This window comes from Vanellus vanellus (genome assembly GCF_965231255.1).
Source record: "Vanellus vanellus genome assembly, chromosome: 13".
NCBI classification, from domain to species: Eukaryota; Metazoa; Chordata; class Aves; order Charadriiformes; family Charadriidae; genus Vanellus; species Vanellus vanellus.
The window spans coordinates 18,342,712-18,361,227 of NC_138918.1; the positions used below are offsets into that span (position 1 = coordinate 18,342,712).

The 18,516-nt window shown below is 39.7% G+C and overlaps 1 protein-coding gene across 1 annotated transcript in view; it reads left to right on the forward strand.

The window, feature by feature from the left end:
* Nucleotides 1-10,016: 10,016 nt before the first annotated feature.
* The window catches only part of KCNIP1 (potassium voltage-gated channel interacting protein 1), a gene marked incomplete at both ends in the record, with an annotated part of 450,645 nt that continues 442,145 nt past the window's right edge, over nucleotides 10,017-18,516 (forward strand). The window contains one exon of the mRNA XM_082489965.1: nucleotides 10,017-10,104. Coding sequence (XP_082346091.1) covers nucleotides 10,017-10,104 — 88 coding nt within the window. The remainder of the gene's footprint in view (nucleotides 10,105-18,516) is intronic.

Consider the following 18,516-nt stretch of genomic DNA (forward strand, 5'->3'; position numbering starts at 1 on the left):
ACACAATGAACAGTAATGTTCAGAACTCTGACAGCTTTTCCCCAGCATGCTGCTTTGATTCATGAGGTCCTTAAGCCAAAAAGTTGCCTTGTTCTGATTCCTGACCAACTGTAATAAACTTACTTGTCTTTGGACAAGCATACAAAGTTCACATTATGCTAAATTCGTTCAGGTGATGAATATGGGCTGATGTACAAGGAAGATTCCCTTAAAGACTATGTTAGGGCCTTGCAAAAGTCCAGTGTGAAGGACGGTTGCAGCATTGTCTGCTTTTATACAGAAGTAATGATATTTGTGGCACTGATAAAGGAGCATGGTGCTTAATAACTCAGAATACTGTTGCTGACCATCCTTAGAGAAAGCAGGATAAGCATCCCACTCCCTCTTCTGAGTGTGTTTTAGCTGCAATAGCTGGAGAACTGTTTGGCAGATCATGGAGGAACTCATGGAAGTAAGCAGTTACAGTTTACTTTCAAAATTTTCAAAATCTCACCAGGCATCTGTGTGTGCTGGAGTGCCTGAAAGTGCACATGTAAAGCAAAGTAGTACAAAAAAGTGGGGAAAAATTATCTTCAACTGACATATCACATTTCTGGGCTGTTTGGAAAGGGATGTTTTTTCTCAATTGCCTGTATCTAGTGATTAACTAGTTCTTTTCCTTAAAGTCTGTCTATCTAGAGCTATTAGATAAACTGGTGGACTGTGATATAGATTTTATCACTTTCTGCTGCAAGAAACTGAGTATGTCAGCCTCTTGGCACCAATGCTCTTCATCTGGCAGCTAGGGAGAATACCATCTTTTTTGTCACTTACCTTTTTATTGTTTCCAAAGTATTCTGAGGCTTAGTGATGAGAGTTCATTGGATTAAAAATAAATTAAAATTTTAAAAAGCAGATTAAATATACAAAAACTAATTATAATTTAGAGTAACGAGGCTTTACCATGCATTAGAATCAGAGGAGTAAAGGGCACCTGTTATGCAGGGTTTATGAACAAAGGCTCTTGATGGTTGGAGTACTGCCTTTTGCACTATGTGTGCAGAAAAATGAGTTGCAATAAGCAGAAAACATTAGACTCCCTGTCTCGCTGCTTAAATCTCAGGAACAAAATTTTACACTGTTAGCTGAGCCAAGACTTCTTCCCTTGATGTATTTTCCTAAAGCACCGAAGTTGAGAGGAACATGTAGTTCAAAAGTATCATGGGTAAAGCCAATTTGAGTAATATTTATTATGAATCTACCCTTTTAATTAATGATTTACTTTTATTTTTTTGGAATTAATCTGAAATTCCAAATGCTGAGTATTTATAAACATTTGTGGATTTGCCCAAATGAACAGATTTCACCTGAGGGTAATTTTTACAGACTGTTTGTTTTGACTGTACTGTAGTCATACACATATGGTTAATCTGCTGATTCCAGGATATCATGTCTGCTCTGTGTTTTGCTGATTGATGGATTTTAAACAAGATAAAAATATAAATGATAGTTCTATTATTATTAGTGGAACTTTCAGGAGCCATGGAAACTTTTAAAATAATTCTCACAGGTGTCTACAAATTCACAAATGATATAATCAAATTGTAGAAGCCTGTGTTGAACTTTATTGCTCTGTAGCATAACAATCTCAGGGCTCTTCTTCAGAGGGCAATTATGACACGCTTCTTCAAATGGTAGTTGCGTCCAAAAGCCATTCATAGCTTTCCATCTATTAGAGATTTGCCTTTCAGTCATTATCAGAATCAGACTGTTAACAGCCATGATTGGGTGTGTGAACTATCTTACGACTGCTAAAGATGTAATTGAAAGGAGCATAAACCTATTCACAAAATATTAATAAGATATTAATAACCATTGGAGCTCTCAAATCAAGAAAATATTTCCATAAGAGTTCAAATAACTTTTTTACCTCAAAAAAACCCCACAACAACTTGTCAATTTTTTCCTTTGAAACAATTATTTTATAAGATTGCTTATAAAATAGTCTGGGCATATTCTCTTAAGAGGAAAACAAAGAATGCTTAAGAGTTGTGAAAGGTATGCTTGGATCAATTGTTTCAGGTTGTTGTAAACAGTCTTTCTTGCTTCACTTTTTTCTAGTCAGACAAAACATTTTTTTATAGCTGTTCCCTGCATTTAACTGAAGAATGATAGCTTCAAAATTGTAGGTGAGTTTCATTCACTTTAATTGTGATTTAATTGGAAAAGGGCTTAACTGTTTGCTCAAAAGATTCAGCACCTATTTTGTGCCTAAAGAAAAAAAAATGGTGAAGGCAAAAGGAGATCAGTCAGAAAGTATGACCTGTGCTTCCCTACCCTGCCTGACTTCATTTATATGTCTTCCTGCTTTCACCAGAATTTATTTTTTCTGAAGTAGAACAAGTTGTTATAGCTCATTAAAATGTATAAGTATATAATATCTCTTGCTGCTTTCTGAGAAATTCAGTGTCTGCTGCATAAATTAATGCACCTACACCTCAGGAATGGATAGGATGAAAAAAAGTAGTACAAGATTACTGACTTTGGAGAGAAGATTGGCTGGAGGTGCTTTGCTTTGTAATGCCTGCACCAAGCTAAAGACAGTTTGTCATAAAACTATCAGGTGCCAAGTCATTAAACTTTATTTTATTGAGGCAGATAGATTCTTGGATGCCAAAAATAAGTATGAGGTAGGTACATGTTATTAGATCCATTTCATAACAAGATAAAAGAAATGGAGAGAGTATTTTCAATCAATTCTGTCTGAGATAACTACTGCATTGTAAAAAAAAGAAAATACTTTGTCTAGTCAAGGTATATATCAGGTGCAGACCAATGAATGCATTAGTGAACTAAGTCAAAGTGGAGTGAAAACCTAGTATGTGAGGAATGGAGGGTGAAGGAAATATATTTCTAATTTTTGCTGAAATTGAAATGCTCAGGAAATTTCATTTTGGAAACTCCATGACATAGTGCCTCTGGAAGTAGCTATGCTCTCCTTACTGCCACAGTGTTCTTCCAATTGATGTTCCCATCAGTGTTATTTCCTTTTTTTTTTTTTTTTTTTTTTTTTTTCATGACCTGTCCTACCAAGCCACTGAAGCACAGCTAACATATTAGCCATTGCCTTCTTCCTTCATTCAGGGGCAGCTCAAGCTCATGCATGCTCTGATACTATTATAATTTAAAACTGAATGTGTGCATGCTTGGAGCTGGGAGGCATAAGAACAGCCATTGATTCAACATAAACACTCCCAAACTACAAGTCTGGCAATCCCTTTGACAAATTATTGCCACCAAAGTAAAGGGAAAGTAAAGGGTTTTGTGGGTTTTTTTGTTTGTTGGGTTTTTTTCTTCTTCCTGCTTTGGTCCTCTGTAATCACCTCTGCCACTTACCACTTACTTATGAGAAGTAAATCCCTTGCCTTTGGACTAGACCACTTTTTCTGGAAGGTGGATGTCTTTCTGGGGAAGCTGCCTTCACCTTCCGCTACCTTACGTGCAAGGGCAAGATCATTACCACCCCTTCCTCACTTCCAGGTTTACAAGCGGACTAGTCACTATTCTCAGTATATGCTGTTTGCTCTCTGAGAAGCTTTGTATTTGCCAAGTAGCATCTCTGTCCTTAGTTATGGTTAAGCAAACTGGGATTGAGTCTGAATGACAGAACAAAGGAAGAGTGTGTTTAACCCCTCTCCATGGCACAACTATCCTGAGAATACAGGGCTAAAGTGGAAGCTAAGTGGGACCTAATTGAAATATTGACATCACCTCGCTGCTGGAAGCATGGCAGCAAGTGTGCATTTTGTATATTAAACCATCAAGTTTCTGTCTACTGAGCAAAATTCATTTCCCTGTGGAATATTTCTTTAGAGCCTGTGCGTGGCTCTGCTTGTCTTGCTGCTTTTGTTCCCCTACTGAGACACATGTGATAAGGGCAGACATAATAAAAGCTAAGACATGTCACTGGAATGTTTCCTGGACTTTTGTAGCCAGGAGCTGTGACACTGTTAACAGTGTTTTGCTAGATTTATGTGTTGGGTTTTTTTTGACGGAAGTTATGTGTAATTTTCAGGGATATGGTATAGCAGCCTTTTGCTTTTGACCTTGCATGTATTCACGTCTGTTCAAGAGTCTGAAAAAGTAATCAGTGTTATAGTCTGAATTATCACGTTACCAGTATATTCTAGCAAGAGTGACAAACTACCTCAAGAGAAGTCCATGGCTGGAATATCACAAGTGCTGAAACTTCAGCCAATTTCTCTGCAGGAAGCTTGCATGGCAAGTACTGCACAAAGCTCCAGGGAAGTCAATGTGGTTTTCCAGAGGCAAAGGTGAACCACCTGCTTGCAGTGACTTCCAAGTCCAAGGTGTCAGGCTGCTCCTGGAAAAAAAAGTGAAAATTTTAACTTCAATTTATGTGCACTCTGTATATATATACACCTGTACTTTAGGCAGAAATTTGTGTACCTAAACCTTGATTCTCTTAGTTTCTCACTACACTTTAAAAAGTCCATTTTAGTGTATGTGCTTTTTCATAAGCACCCCTTTTCCCCTAGATTTCTGTATAAATTAACAATTAGTCATGCTTGACAGATGGGATATTAAATAAACAGGTGATCCAATTTGAGTGGATGTTTGTGGAAAATACTGATGTGTCGCTATCTATATACATTCCTTTCCAATGAGGAATGCTGCCTGAGTCTAGAGATAACTACTGTGCCATAAAAAAACAAGTTCTATAATGATGAGGAAATCTCCATGCGATGTTCCTGAGACTGATTGATAATACTAACTGGAATTACAGAGTGAATAAAAATGCAGTGTGGTCATTATCTGCCTGGCAGCAATGCCAGAAACCAGTGGAGAAGATAATATCAGGGCTGGGACGCTGCTGCTGAAGTGCTAGACTGGTGCAAAGGTGATGTTGATTCTAAACTCGCTGCTGCTTTGTTCTTGGTAATCATAGGCAAGTGAGTCCATCTGGTTGTATGTCAGTTTTTGAAAAGCAGTTATTAGTACAAACTTCCTTGGGAGTCCATGTAGCTGGATTTCTATATGTGGAAAATGCTCAATATTAATGGTGGTGTTATTGCAAGTAATAATGGCATGGGAAATGGCATGCCGAGAGGTCTACCCACACAGGCTACGTGTATTCAAGTAAGGTGTCAATTCTTCATTTTAAAGAGATCAATTTTCAAAGCTATTCCTTGAAGTTATACTTTTCTTAGGGGCCAATAAAATTATGATTCTTGATGTGTTAGGTTACCTTAAATCTAGAGCTAATTAGGACACAGCTAGTAGTAACAATTTCCTGTACTTGCTAGATTTGCTTCCAAACAGATCATTACAATTGCATAGACATCTCAGGATAGACCATAAATGAATGTGGGAGTGCAATGAAGATGATACAGTATGTCTGTGGCAACACTTCTGGACCTAAGAGAACACCCGGCACCTCTCCACTTCCATGTCTGGGTGAGACTCTGTGCATATCATCTGTTCCCATACCTCTCTTTTCTGGGTAGGAGAGCTGAGCACACAGGCTGGGCAGGAATCTGTGGCATGCTCCAGCCAAATCTGCAGCTTTGAACATCAGGACAGTAGGGACCACAATGCTCAAGATGAATATGTGGAAACTGAAAACAATTTCCAGTGCAGGAAGGAAGATCCTATTCTTTCATACTGGATTAATGTAACTGCATCATACCAACATGGAGAAACTTCTTAAGAAAAAATAATTATGGGAAGGAGTTTGAGAGGAGGTAGTTTCTGCAATGACACGCCTCTCCAAACCACAGGGAACAGGAGTAACTTGGATTATCCTTCTTAGAGTGAGAACTTTCTGGCTTCTGTGCAAAAATCTTACTGCAGCCAGATAAAAGAATGGACCAGACCGAATACCTAACTAGATGACAATTGTCTCCTGTGATGCCAAGTAGCAGAAAGTTAGGAAAAGAATATAAAAAATACTAGAGTGTATTCTCTAAACAATACCCAGGATCTATAATGGATCCCAGCCATCATCTCCTTTGCCTTATTGGCCTCCACAGCATGATGACATCTGTGTGATGAACCAAGTAACATGAATGCTATACCCTGACACCCTTAGCAGCAGTTACCTCTGCAATCTCTCTTTCCAAACCTAATGTACCCATACAAATTAGGGATACTCCCTTTATGCTGGAGAGGGCTGTAAGAAAGCAGGGCATCCAAGTTCACAGCCTGTTTGTTCATACCTATTCCAAAGATTATTCTTGAGCATTTGCTGTGTGGTTTCAAGTTAAGGGATTAAACTTCCTCCTGATGCAAATAGGTTTAGCTGTCTCTGATGTCAGTAGAAACTGTACTGGCTGACTTGCTGGCTGAACTTAGCTCATATGAGTCCTACATACTCAGAGAATATTTTCACCTCTCACCCACCCACACTGTGATCCTGAATGGCAAATTAGGAAAGAACAATTTCCTACTTTTCCATCTCTTTAGGATGACAATTGTTATACACTGTTCTCAGATTTTACATGCAGCAAATTACACTAAGCATGGCTGTGAGTGTACCAGTTAAATTTTTGAATGCTATGTAACTACTGTAGTCCCTTATTAAGCATGCTGAAAATCCATATAAAATAAATTAGAGGGCATATTGTGTATTATTTTGGAGTTCATTATATCAAAGCCTTCAGAGAAAAATACTTTCCCCTACATCACAACCTTGCCTTTGGATAACCTTACATTTGTATAGCTTCCTACCTTTGACTGACCTCCTTAGACTTCTAGTGATATGCATAATTTTATATACAGGAATACATAGAAATTCTGTCTATACTCATCTTCTTGTCTGAAATGGCCATTATGAAAAAGCTCAAAAAGGGACATAATACCTTTGTTTCTCAGAGACATTCTCAGTCATTTACTGAAGACTGTCCTCATTTGCGTGCAAGCAGAATAAGCTGTTTTTCTACTTTTTCCACAGAAAACAGCAGTGAATAATTTGAGGCCCTTCATGATCACTATCCTTATGCCCAAGTAATTTTTTAGGATTGTCAGTGTCAGGGCCTTTTGGCTGCTCAAACTTCTGCTGGAAGCCTGGTCAACTCCAGCTTTTCCTGAGCTACAGGGCTGCAAATCTCCACCACTCTACTGAACCTGCTACAACTTTCATGCAATCCTGTGCTTAAGATGATCCACTCCTATTAGTGTATCTCTTGTGTTCCTCTTGACCCATTTTTCCGTGTGTGGTATGGGCCAAAAGAGGCAAATGGATGTCTGAGAAAAATCTCATACTCTGTATGAAACTGGAGTGCCAAGGAGGTTTAAAGTGCTGTCCAGGATATAACACAGCTTCTGTCTCCCACCATTAAGACCTCTCAGTTTCTGTAACTTCCTTTAGTACAGCTCCTAGTGCATATTATGTCCATTGTCCTACATTTCCCCCTCCCAAATTATATCATGATGTATATATATAAATGCAATTAAACATGCTGCAAACCTTTGATACAGAGATATACTAATTAACAACCTGCTGACTCTTTGATTTCCCTATTGACATTTTACTGCCTTAGTACAATTTATTTTTTCTTTTGAAGAAGAATCACATTTCCAACTTTGAATTGGATCTCTGGGAATAAAGGACAGCCTTGAGTATGGCTTCATGAAGGAGTTCCTTAGCACTGTGTTTTCCACAAATCTGTCATTCATTTTGCGTAGTCAGCCAAGGTTATCAAGCTCAGAATGGTCCACAGAAAAGTGGCTCTTGGCTTTTTCAATGCTGCCCCCTCCCCTCTTTTCCTGCCCTCTATTCTCACATCACTCTGTACTGTTTACCTTAGTGGTTGGAAATCAGTGGTGTAGGGGGCAGAAATATTATTTTACATCTGAACCTAGTGCACCACTCTCTATTCAGCCATATGTTTCTAACAATGTTCGGGAATGTATTTAATCCCTGCCTTAGTTTCCCATTCATAACCTTGGGCTGAGGATCCCCCAAATATAATAATCTGTGAAATGGGGAAGTCGTGAAGGCTCTGGGCTGCATGGATGTGATGGTGGCAGGAACCACAAGACCTTTGGGTATTTGCTGATATCCACATGAGGAGGATTTGGAGGCAGCAGCGACCCTGCTCCTCTCCTCTGCCCATAAAGCCCTGAGGAGGGGAGGCCTCAGTGCCCACCACTCCATGTCTCAAAGGGCGGCATCTGAGGACTTGGCTGGCTGACTTTGGCCCTGTGGAGCATAATAAAGGAAAGAGCAAAGACTTGTGAGAAACTTACAGAAAAATTTACCTGAAAGGCTGTGTGATGGAGGACACAGCTGATGTCTGCGTGGGGCTGTCAGCAGCCCTGGAGGCCTCTTGCCACCTCTGCCAGCCAGGGACAACCATCTTCATGAGCTTGTACCTGCTTTCTACAGAATGTTTCCTTTGACGTTTTTTTGAAGTTTTCAGCTAGGGACAATTAAATCTGAAAAAAAAAAAAAAAAAAAAAAGTGTTAGCTGTTTAAGGCTAGAGACAACTCAGTGGAAGTCAGTGAGCAGCAAAACGTCCAGTGCCTGATGGCTCAGCTTGGGAGTGACAGCCCAGCCGCGAACTCCACAGTGACTGTCTCCGAAGTCAATTTGTCCGTATGTTTCTTTTTGTACATGCCGAAGTACCTTTTACCTTTTTCTGAGGTAAAATGAGGCTTCGAGAGGCCTCTCCGAGCAGCGCTCCGCGGCTCGCGCCTGAGGTGAGAGCCGGCGCGGGCTGCCCCTGTGAGGGAAGGGAAGGGCGGGGCGGGGCAAGGAGGGCGCTTCCAGCCGCCGAGGACCGGCGGCCGCCTCTCTCACAGCAAGGTGAACCCTTTGGCAAAGCCCTGAATTTTAGGCATTATCGTTGTTCCCTGAAGTGAAAAGCTGTCTGTTGCGCTTGTTTCTCAGTAAAGGCAGAGGGCTGCGCCGTCGCTGCTCTGAGGTGACGGGTGGCTTTGTTAGAAACAAGGCTGATGGAGCCTCACTTAACGAGTGGCAGCTGGGTGTGAGCAGAAGCCTGAGGTAATCTGCGTCGTAACCCACCCCGGAACAAGAAAATACGGCATTTTGGGTGTTGTTTAAAGACATCTGAGAGGACTTCAGCATGAATTAAAGCCTAAAGATGCCCGACTCTACCCAGCGCTCAGGTGGGGTCAGAAGCTCTGAGGCACCTCCACTCTGCTGCTTTACTCGAAGTGTTCCAGGCACACAGAAATAATTGACCGGACTGAAGAAGCTAGAGCTGTGGCTGTTGCTAGGGGATAAACTGACCGTACAGCAAGAGGGAGCCTTGCGAGCGTCGGGCGAACACAACGTGAGGTAGCGTACAAAAAGCCAAGGTCTGGAACCAGAGGTGTCAGCACGAGTCCTGCAGGCTTTGGAGGCCGACTAGCACACCCCTGAGTGCTGAGCAAGTAACCAGCTGCGCAGCATCTAAACTGGAAAAATTAAGAGACTTTTTCTGGGCTCAGCTTTGCTTTCCTCCTTCTAGCAGGTTTTGCGTGTTATTTTCTGGTTCCCTTGGGCCTGTCGAGAGCATAATTGACAACTTAATTGAAATCAGCTGGAAAAGAGCCCCAAGAAAACGGTCCTCAAACGGCGGCCTCTTTTGTTTGCAGCAGTCACCACCCTGTGACTCCAGCATTAATTGCTGCATTGCCAGTGCCCGGTGTGGCAGCCGGCAAGGGCTGGTGAAGCAAAGCCCTCCTCCTTCCTTGCCTGCCCGAGGTGTTGTCTCTGCTTAGCAACTTCCACCGGGGCATCGCGGCATCCGAGAGGCTGAAGGGGAGAGCTGTGCCTTTAACAAAAAGGGGATGCAAATTTCTCCTCCGCAGTCTTTCCTGGTAGCTTCAGAGAGGCAAAGCTCATTGCAGAGACTGGGGTTCTGTGTGTGAGAGCAGACTTTTGTGCGTTGCACACACTGTCATCTCAACTTTGGAAAGGACTCGTTTGGTTTTTATTTTATTTTATTTTATTTTTCGTTATTCCTGGACTTTGTAAGAGAGAAGAGCCTTTCTACCCGTTTGAACCATGAGTGGTTGCTCAAAGAGATGCAAGCATGGAATTGTCAAATTTGCCCAGACTATATTTAAGCTCATCACAGGCACTCTCAGCAAAGGTAAGAGAAAACATTTTAGTTCATACTGTTGATCTGTGCTGTTAGCTTGGGGGGAAGGGAGTATTGTAGCCCTTAAGGAGGCTTGTGATAGAGTTTATTATCTTCTCTTCTGAGGTGCTCTGGTTTAATTCTGGGCACTTTCTGCTCTGAAAGAAGTTGCTGTGTGCAGTTAAGATTGAAACTATGCTGTAAAGCCTTATATAATTGTTTCTAACTTGTGTAGTTTGTAACCTGTATTTGTCTGTTTACCATAGTTTGCAACTGCAGCAGTTTATTTCAGTGTGTTTGGAGATGTGTTTCTGAAAGCAATTGATGTGCAGCTTCAAAAATGTAAAGGCTTCATAACTGTCAGGAGTCAGTACTTCTCTGTCTCGTTTTCTACTTTTACACTTTTTCTACTTCTGCTTGTTTGAAGCGTGTGTGTACCTTGGTTCAAAATCTAGGTCATTGGTTATCACATGCATTTAAGTACCTTTTGTTTGTCTACGTTTTGCTTGTCACCTGCACCCTGTGTGCCTTACCATGAGCAGGTGGAACAGTACCAAATTTATTTATGCTGTCCTCTCAACTAAAATCAAACAGTAAACAAAATAAATCTTCTATTCTTCTTTGCAAATCTAGTAGTTCCTGTGATGGTGCACTGAGGTAAGTTGTTACCTTATTTTTGTTGATCATTTCTTTCATAATGACATTTCTCAGCACCACCTATGGCAGCTGATTAAATGACTATAGGTGATCTGTGTGGGAACTCCTGACAATAGTAAACAATGTTACATCTGACTGCTGTTTGCCTGTTGAAACGTGGGCAACGTTTAGCTGAGGATCAGACTTCTCCAAGTTTTGTGTGTGTTTGGCTGGAGGGGGTGTGATTTTTGGAATTGATAACACAGTTCAGCCTAAATTATTAATGGGGAGATCTATATAAGGCTGAAGAGTCTCTGTTATAATGTGTTGTTTTTGTTGTTGGTTTTGATTGTTTTGGTGTGGTTTTTGATTTGTTTTGTTTTTATTAAAAAAAAAGTTTGAAGCTTTTTTTAAGGTGCTCATAATCAAGGAGTAAAAAAGAAGCATTTATTTTTCAGATAAGTTTAGAATCCTCTGAGGTGTCTGGATGTGTTGGCTATCTGGAGCACATGTGCCCCTGAATGAATTTGAATGCTTAAGTTGTTTCTTAGGCTAAATGAAAGCAGGTTGAGATGACTTTTAAAATAGCAAATGTGAAAGTGCCAAGAACTGTTAAGTGCAGCTTCCTTTTGTAGAAACTGGGGAAATTTACTAAATCTGTCTCCCTAGAAAAGAAATATAGTTCTAAGACAGCTTTCTCATTAACCTTCCTGGCTTTCAAAAGAAATCTGCATGAGAAAGTGTCTATTTCACATTAAGAATACCAGGAATGTTGAATGTTGGTGGTTTTTAAAATCAAAATTGGTATAAAATTGCGTACTTTTGTATTTAATTATTCTTTTTCCGCTTCCCCCCTCCTCACCCCGTCATCCATAGACTGTCAAACAGCAGCAGAGGAAAGATTAAAAACTTGTAAAAGTCTGTCACAGAAAAGAGCTGTCAGATGTTGGTTATAATTCATGATTAATGCCAAGATGTCTCTTTAATATTAAAAACAAAAGAGAAATTCACAGAAGAAAATATAGCCAAAGAAATTACTAATTATCATAGAAGGGAAGAGAAAGTAGTGGTAGGATGCTGTCTGCAAGACCTTGTCCTCTACAGCGTGTCAGTATGGTGTATTTGGTGTACTTTATTTGTGCTTTTTTCAGGACATAATGGAACATAGAGTGTATACTGCTATATTCACAAGTGATCAACAATAAACTTGGGGCTGTTTGCTTGAGCTTTCCTTAAGACAAGGGGAAACCTGTGTTCTGGTAGTGTTTTCCCATGTACTCATCCAGAGCAGTTCATCTAATGGGGAGTTTTCAAGCAGTTCTTGTGCCTCTACTGCTTGCCTTGCTTTGGCAACATTTGAGTCTGACAGTAGAACAGTACTATACAGAGAGCCAGAAATGAGTGTATAAAATGTCCAAGACTTGCTACGCTTCCCCCCCTCCCCGCCCTGTATCTTCTGAAAGATGCCAGCATTGCACTATCATTGTCTTTGCAGCCAATGCAATGTTATCATACAGTTTTACCCACATCTTTTCCTATGGCAATGTCTCATTTCAAGCTGCTTGGATTAGATAAGAGTGGCTTCCTAGGATTCAAAGAATTTAAAACTCTGATAAACCTTTTTTTTTTTCCTACTCAGCTGCTTGTGTTTTGAACTGGAAGAACCAGATTCAGGAGGGAATAAAACACATGAATTAGTTTGTTGCACAGATATCAAAGACCTGCTATAATTAAAATAAATGTTTCCATATAATTACCTATGAAATTCATAACTAGAAAGAAAATTATTAGAAATCTTGCTCATGAGTGTTGATTAAAAAAAAAAAAAAGTCTTGAAGATTGTTTGTACATTTATCTCGGAGCTTATTTTTTAGTATTTCTTTTACTGAAACTTCTGCATGTAAAGCCAAGAAATAGAAACTGTTGTATATTGCTGTTATTATTGTTTTTTAAACTTGCACTATACACATGCTCTTGAATATTCAAGCAATATCCCCTGTGTTCTCATCCCACTCCTGCCTCGTTTCCTTCATACTGTTTAATGTTGGGGTTTTTTTAATTTTTACTTTAAACACTTTTTACAAGGAAAGTCCTTTGCGAGGCACAAGATTCATTCTTTTCTTATGCTTCCATTTTTCTAAGGGTTAATGCTGTGGGAGATATTCCACAGTTCAGTGAAATGTAATCCTTAGCTACACTTTGGCTTTTGCTCATCTTAATAATAGCATTTTTCTTTCCCCTTCATTATTTACAATAGTGTAATATACTAAGCTGCAGCTATAAAGTCCTTCCTTTTGCAACAGGGTGTGATGAGACAGCAGCCTCTCCTTGCAGTCAGCAGCAAGGGAGTGGGCACACTTGATATCACTGTGGCCACCAGCCTGTTTGGTATGTCCTGATTTAAATCTGCAGCTGCAGCAAATCTACAAGGTTGTAAGCTGAGAAGTTCACAGCTGGTACCTCTGCAGAGCTGGACCAGCAAATTTTGCCAGCTTCCCTCTTAGTGCTTTTTTATTTGGAAAACCTTAGTAACAGAGCAGAGGTCTCTGCTGCTGTGCAAAAGAAGGCCGGTTCCACCAAGAGATGTGTAGTGAGATGTATACATTACAGAGAACATGCCTGGAGAAGCATGCCCCTTTACAGCTAGTGGGAGCTGAATAACTCCCTTATTCTCCTTCTTGGCTTCGATGGGGGTCCAGCACCTGCAGGGAAGGGTCCAGAAGAGGCTTCTGGAAGTGAGTTACTGTGGTGATGGACAGTGAGTGAGCAGCAGCACCTTCACCACAGTTGCCTCAAGTGAGGGGGGGGGAGGAGAGGGGAAAGAGATCTTATGTGAAGTTTGAGCGTTCTTTCACGTTACCTTTACTGTGGTGTGTGAAATGGTGGTTCATCCTCTGTGCTCTGGGAGCAAGTAGGGGTGGTAAGAATGTGTTTGTTGGGGGGGGTTCCTGTTGAGCAGAACAGTTAAACAACAAGCCTCTGTGTGTGTGAAGATACTGTTGATGTCACTAAAAATCTAGTACAGGAGGGCATTGCTGAGTGACCAAAAATGAAGCTGGAATGACACCTCTTGGATTTCTATTAATGTGTTCTAATTATCAACACAAGAAAAGCAAGATTATTTTAGGGACCAACTCCTTCAAACTGTTCCTTTGCAAAAGCAGATAAGTTTCTGCAAATTAACTACCCTTTCACCTCTGTTCCCGAGCTGCCCGTCTTTTTGTTGTGCTATTAAAATGCTTGCCAAAGGCTCTCATTTCTGTTTTCTTGCTTCTCCGATCTCTGTTCTGCAGTGCAATTCATCTGGAACTGGTAATTTGTCCACTTTTCATAGTTTTAATTGCCTAATTATCTGTTCCACTGCAGTGATAAAGTCTTCAAACATCTTGCTCTCCCCCAGCAAGAAAGGAAAGTATTCTGAGTGTTTTACAGCAATGTGGTCTGTTTTGCTGATTCTTTGTGAATCCAAATTACAGCTAGTCTTCTGAGATGTTATGTGAGATGGTAAGGAAAGTGCATGGTCCCTTTTAGTCGTACAAAGGCTGTGTCTCCTCTCAGTGGAAGATAATCTTGTTCCTTTGGAGCATACTATCACTGCAGTAGGTTTGTCTTCATGACTCTAGCATCTGAAAATACAAGGGTAGAATCATAGAATCAGTGAGGTTGGAAGGGACCTGTAAGATCATCAAGTCCAACCATTAACCTACCCTGCCTGATAAAAACACCACCACTAAACCATGTCCCTAAAATGTTGCTAGATTCCCAAAAGACACAGGAAGATTCATTGCAGTTGTTCAAGAGATGCCAGGGTTCCTGCACCTGTGTGACATATTAAAAGATATTTTGATTCCCCTGCTGCTGTGTAGCCCACCTTCACCCTTTGAATTCTGGCTACTGCCTTCAAATTTAGAGAAGCTGTGATTCAAAGGGCTCTTGGAAAAGTTTTATGAAGAGAGAACTAACACCTAAGAACTTTTACGAGTGTTCTTTTCTAAGGAAGGTGGTTACAGAAGCCAGGTGAATAATGTGCTTTTACAGAGTGGGGTTAGAGCTTGTCCATGTCTTCCAAATGGTCCTGAAAAATAAGTGAGAGTTCCTGTACATGAAATGCTGGTGTAGAGCCTCAGTTAGAGAGGGGCTGCCACTATGAGGGCAGAATAACTGTCTTCACTGTGTATCTTGGAGAAGAATCCACAACTACTGAAGCTTCACAGTTCAGTACCTGATTCTAGCTCTACACAGTGAAGCTCTCCAATTTCATTGCATGGCTAGTAGGAACTCTTGCATAGTGTGTGGGCGGGTTTTGTTTTGCTTTTTAAAAATCCAGCATATCTAGTTATATTTTCTACATGTTGATGAATCTTTGAGCCACTAAGCAAAATATACCTTTGTTTGGCATGTTACACTTGTTTGTAAGTCTTATAAAAAATTAACTGTAAATAAATCTAACTGTTCTACAAAGGTTGGACTGTTTGAGCAATCTGAATATTATGTACATGCATTCCACTTCTGTCTTTCATCAGGAGCAAGATGGATTTTAAGAACTGAGAATGAGAGGAAGCAGTAATACTCTAGTCTTCCTTCTAAAACTCTTTATAAACCTCTGCTTCTAGAAACTAAGATGTCTGCCAACCCATGGCTGCATGTGTGCTAGACATTTATTAAGAACTTACTTTTTGCAATGGTGTAGCCCTAAAAGGTAAGTATATAATGTTACTTATTCAGAAAACAAGAACATATTTTCTTATCCCCTGGGAAACTATTCAGGAAAGTGTTTTTTTTTAATGATGTTTTGCAATTAACATGTGTATGTCATGTCTGATAGACAGGAATATTGTGTAGATAGATAACATATCAGGGGGCAAATAACGTTCTCTTCTGGCATATAAACTAATGGTATTAGGTATAACAACTGTGATATTTCTACTCTGAATGTGTTTCAAAAATACAAGGTGTATTGGTTTAACTGTCCAGGTCTGTGTTCAGGACTATAGTAATAGATAGTTTCTCTAGAGAAAATTCATATAGATTTTTTTTTTTTCATAACTGATGGATTAATCTGTAAATTCTCTAATAACAAAAAATTTAAACAGCAATAATCATGTTAGATTTGGAACAACTTATGAAAATTTGATTTCCTATTGTGTGTGTGTATTCTGGTTGGTATTGGTGTGGGGGTTGTGTTTTGGGGGGTGTTTTTTCCCTTTTTTCTTTTCATAACCAGTGGGCAAGACAGGAAGTATGCTGCTGGCAAATAGGTTAAGGCATTTATACCCATGCTGTAGCTATACTGATATGCTAATTTGCCAAGTAGGTTTTGCCATTCAAAATGGTGCAAAATAAACATGCCATGGTATATTTTGATCTAATGGACCCTATTACTACCCACCTAATGAATGGATTTAAGTGTAAATGGGTAATTTAAAGATGGCTCAACATAAGTGGATAGTAGCATGTATTAAATCATCCTAAAATTAGCTTAAATTAGCACATGAAATGTAACTTTAAGATGTAGTTTTATCTCCAGTAAGTTATCCCCAATAGCACAATACTAAAAGGTGACAATAAGGTAACTCTTGTCTGTTTTTCCTGTGCTCAGAAACTAGTCTTGAGCTGCAAGTCAACTCTGTTTGGTTTGGGCTATATTCTTTATGTACTTTTATGAATTATTCCTGGTCTGTAGAGTGTTTTCAAATGTTGATCACCTTGGTGCTAGCAACAAAATATGCAGCGGTTTTTGTGCTCCATGCTGGGTGCCTGCTAAAGCTAACAGGTTTCCTAAGCAGGAATCCCATTGTTAAGAACACAAATGAAATTCTGTCCTGACGTTTCTTTATGATGGTATTTGTGGGATTCCTGTTCTTGGACCTTTGTTTTTGTTGTTTTAATATGATTAGTAAAGCTCAAATGGTAATGTAATAGAAAGCAGGCATGAGAAGGTTTTAACTATGGCGGCACTTAAGCTGGTGATGTAATTGGAATGAATATTCATGGCCAACTTCTTCCACACTTGCACAGCTTTACTAAAAACCAATAGCATGCATATATAATTTGACTTTCAATTCTCAGCTGGCTTTAACTTCTAATTTCATTCTTTGTAATGACTGTTTCACAACATTTGGTTTGCAGGGCATGTGGGTGGAGTACGTTTAATGCTGATAACTAGAAGTAAAGTAGTCTGAGGTTTAACGTATGAGTGATTAATGATTTCTTTTCTAAATGGGAGACCTGGTGCAGTAGCCCTACATTACAGAGTGAGAGAGAAATTTCTACCACAGGCTTGATGAGGTGCTCAGCTTGTAAAGCCAAAATAGAGTTTTGAGAGTGTAAAAATAAAACCTTGTTATATAATTTACATAATTGCCTCTAGCAAAAGTTAATATAGTTTTAATCTATTGCAATCTGAAAATTGTACCTAGCATTTAAAAATCTAGTAAAGACCATGTGTTTAACTTGCCTTCCTTTGAAATTTTGAGTGGCACCTTCAACTTTTAAGTAAATTTGTCTTTCAGATGTGCAATAATGGCATGATATTTTTCTAATGCTTTCTTTGTTGTATGATATTTGTAAATTCTTGTAGTTGGAAGATCAAATGTTTGTTTCTGTATTACTTCAGCAAGATTCACATTTAAACTGAGTAATGGAAGACATAATGAACAAATACATCCACTTTGAAGGGAGTACAGTGTGTTTGACTCGGTGGAACAGCAACCATCTTATAGTGAAACTGCTTTCCGAACTCGGGCTATGAAGCATGTACAAGGCTAAATCTACATAGAAAAGTAGATGATGCAGAGGATCTGAAAGTCTTGTCTGCTTCCTTCATCTTCTAGCTATGAATAGATGTGCCAAAGCTGTTGGTAAGCATAAGGAAAATCATGTGAACTCCAAACAAAGATTCTTGGTGCCCTAGTTCGAATCTGAAGACCAGAAAGTTTTACCCACCTCAACAGCCAAAGTTGTCTATGGAATTAGGCCAGGTAGGGGTGACTCTGTTTCAGGGGTTTGGGTGGAGCTGTTCCGCTGAAGCTGCTCCAGTTTATAGAGATGATTATATAGCAGTGGTGCAGATCTGGAAGGCATGTGTGATTGATACGCTGACTATGTGGGATTGCTCTGCCTTTCTCTGCCCCTCTTGCAGCTTTCCTCCTAATGAGGCTGGGCCGTTTTCCTCTTCTTTATGGGCTTCTGACAATTAGAACTTTAAAATATCCACTGGATGACTGCGTGCAGGGTGACTAGCAGGACTGGACTTCAAAGTAAGGATACAGAGAATTGCATTACTTATTTGTCTCTGTGGATCCAGCTTTACTTGCATAGAAACTCATGCGAATGCAACGCACGTAATGCAATACTGTGCCTGCCTGAAATTGTTCTGTGATGTTTTCAGACCTTGCAATAAAGGTGTTGGTTGTCTTTAAACAAATAGGATTTTAAAAAAATGTATTTGAATTGGCTCTATTTCTGTAGGATCTGCTGTTGAGGGTGACATGTTCTGGGTTTTTTTGGTCTATACTGTCATAGTTTTGGTATAAATGTAATTTATTTTTTATATATTGTCTTAACTGTGGATTCTATTGTCAGAATGTTGTATGCCTCAGGTGAATGTGTTGCATAATGCTTTGTGATTAAGGCAGCAATTCTCAATAGTAGCATGTACATTATCCAGTCGAAATTAGAAATGTGTGCTGGCTACAAATGAAATTAATAATAGGCTACTGGGAATATCATTCTCCCTTTTAAGTGGTTATGTATGTTCAGTTGGAAAGATGATAATGGATGATGATG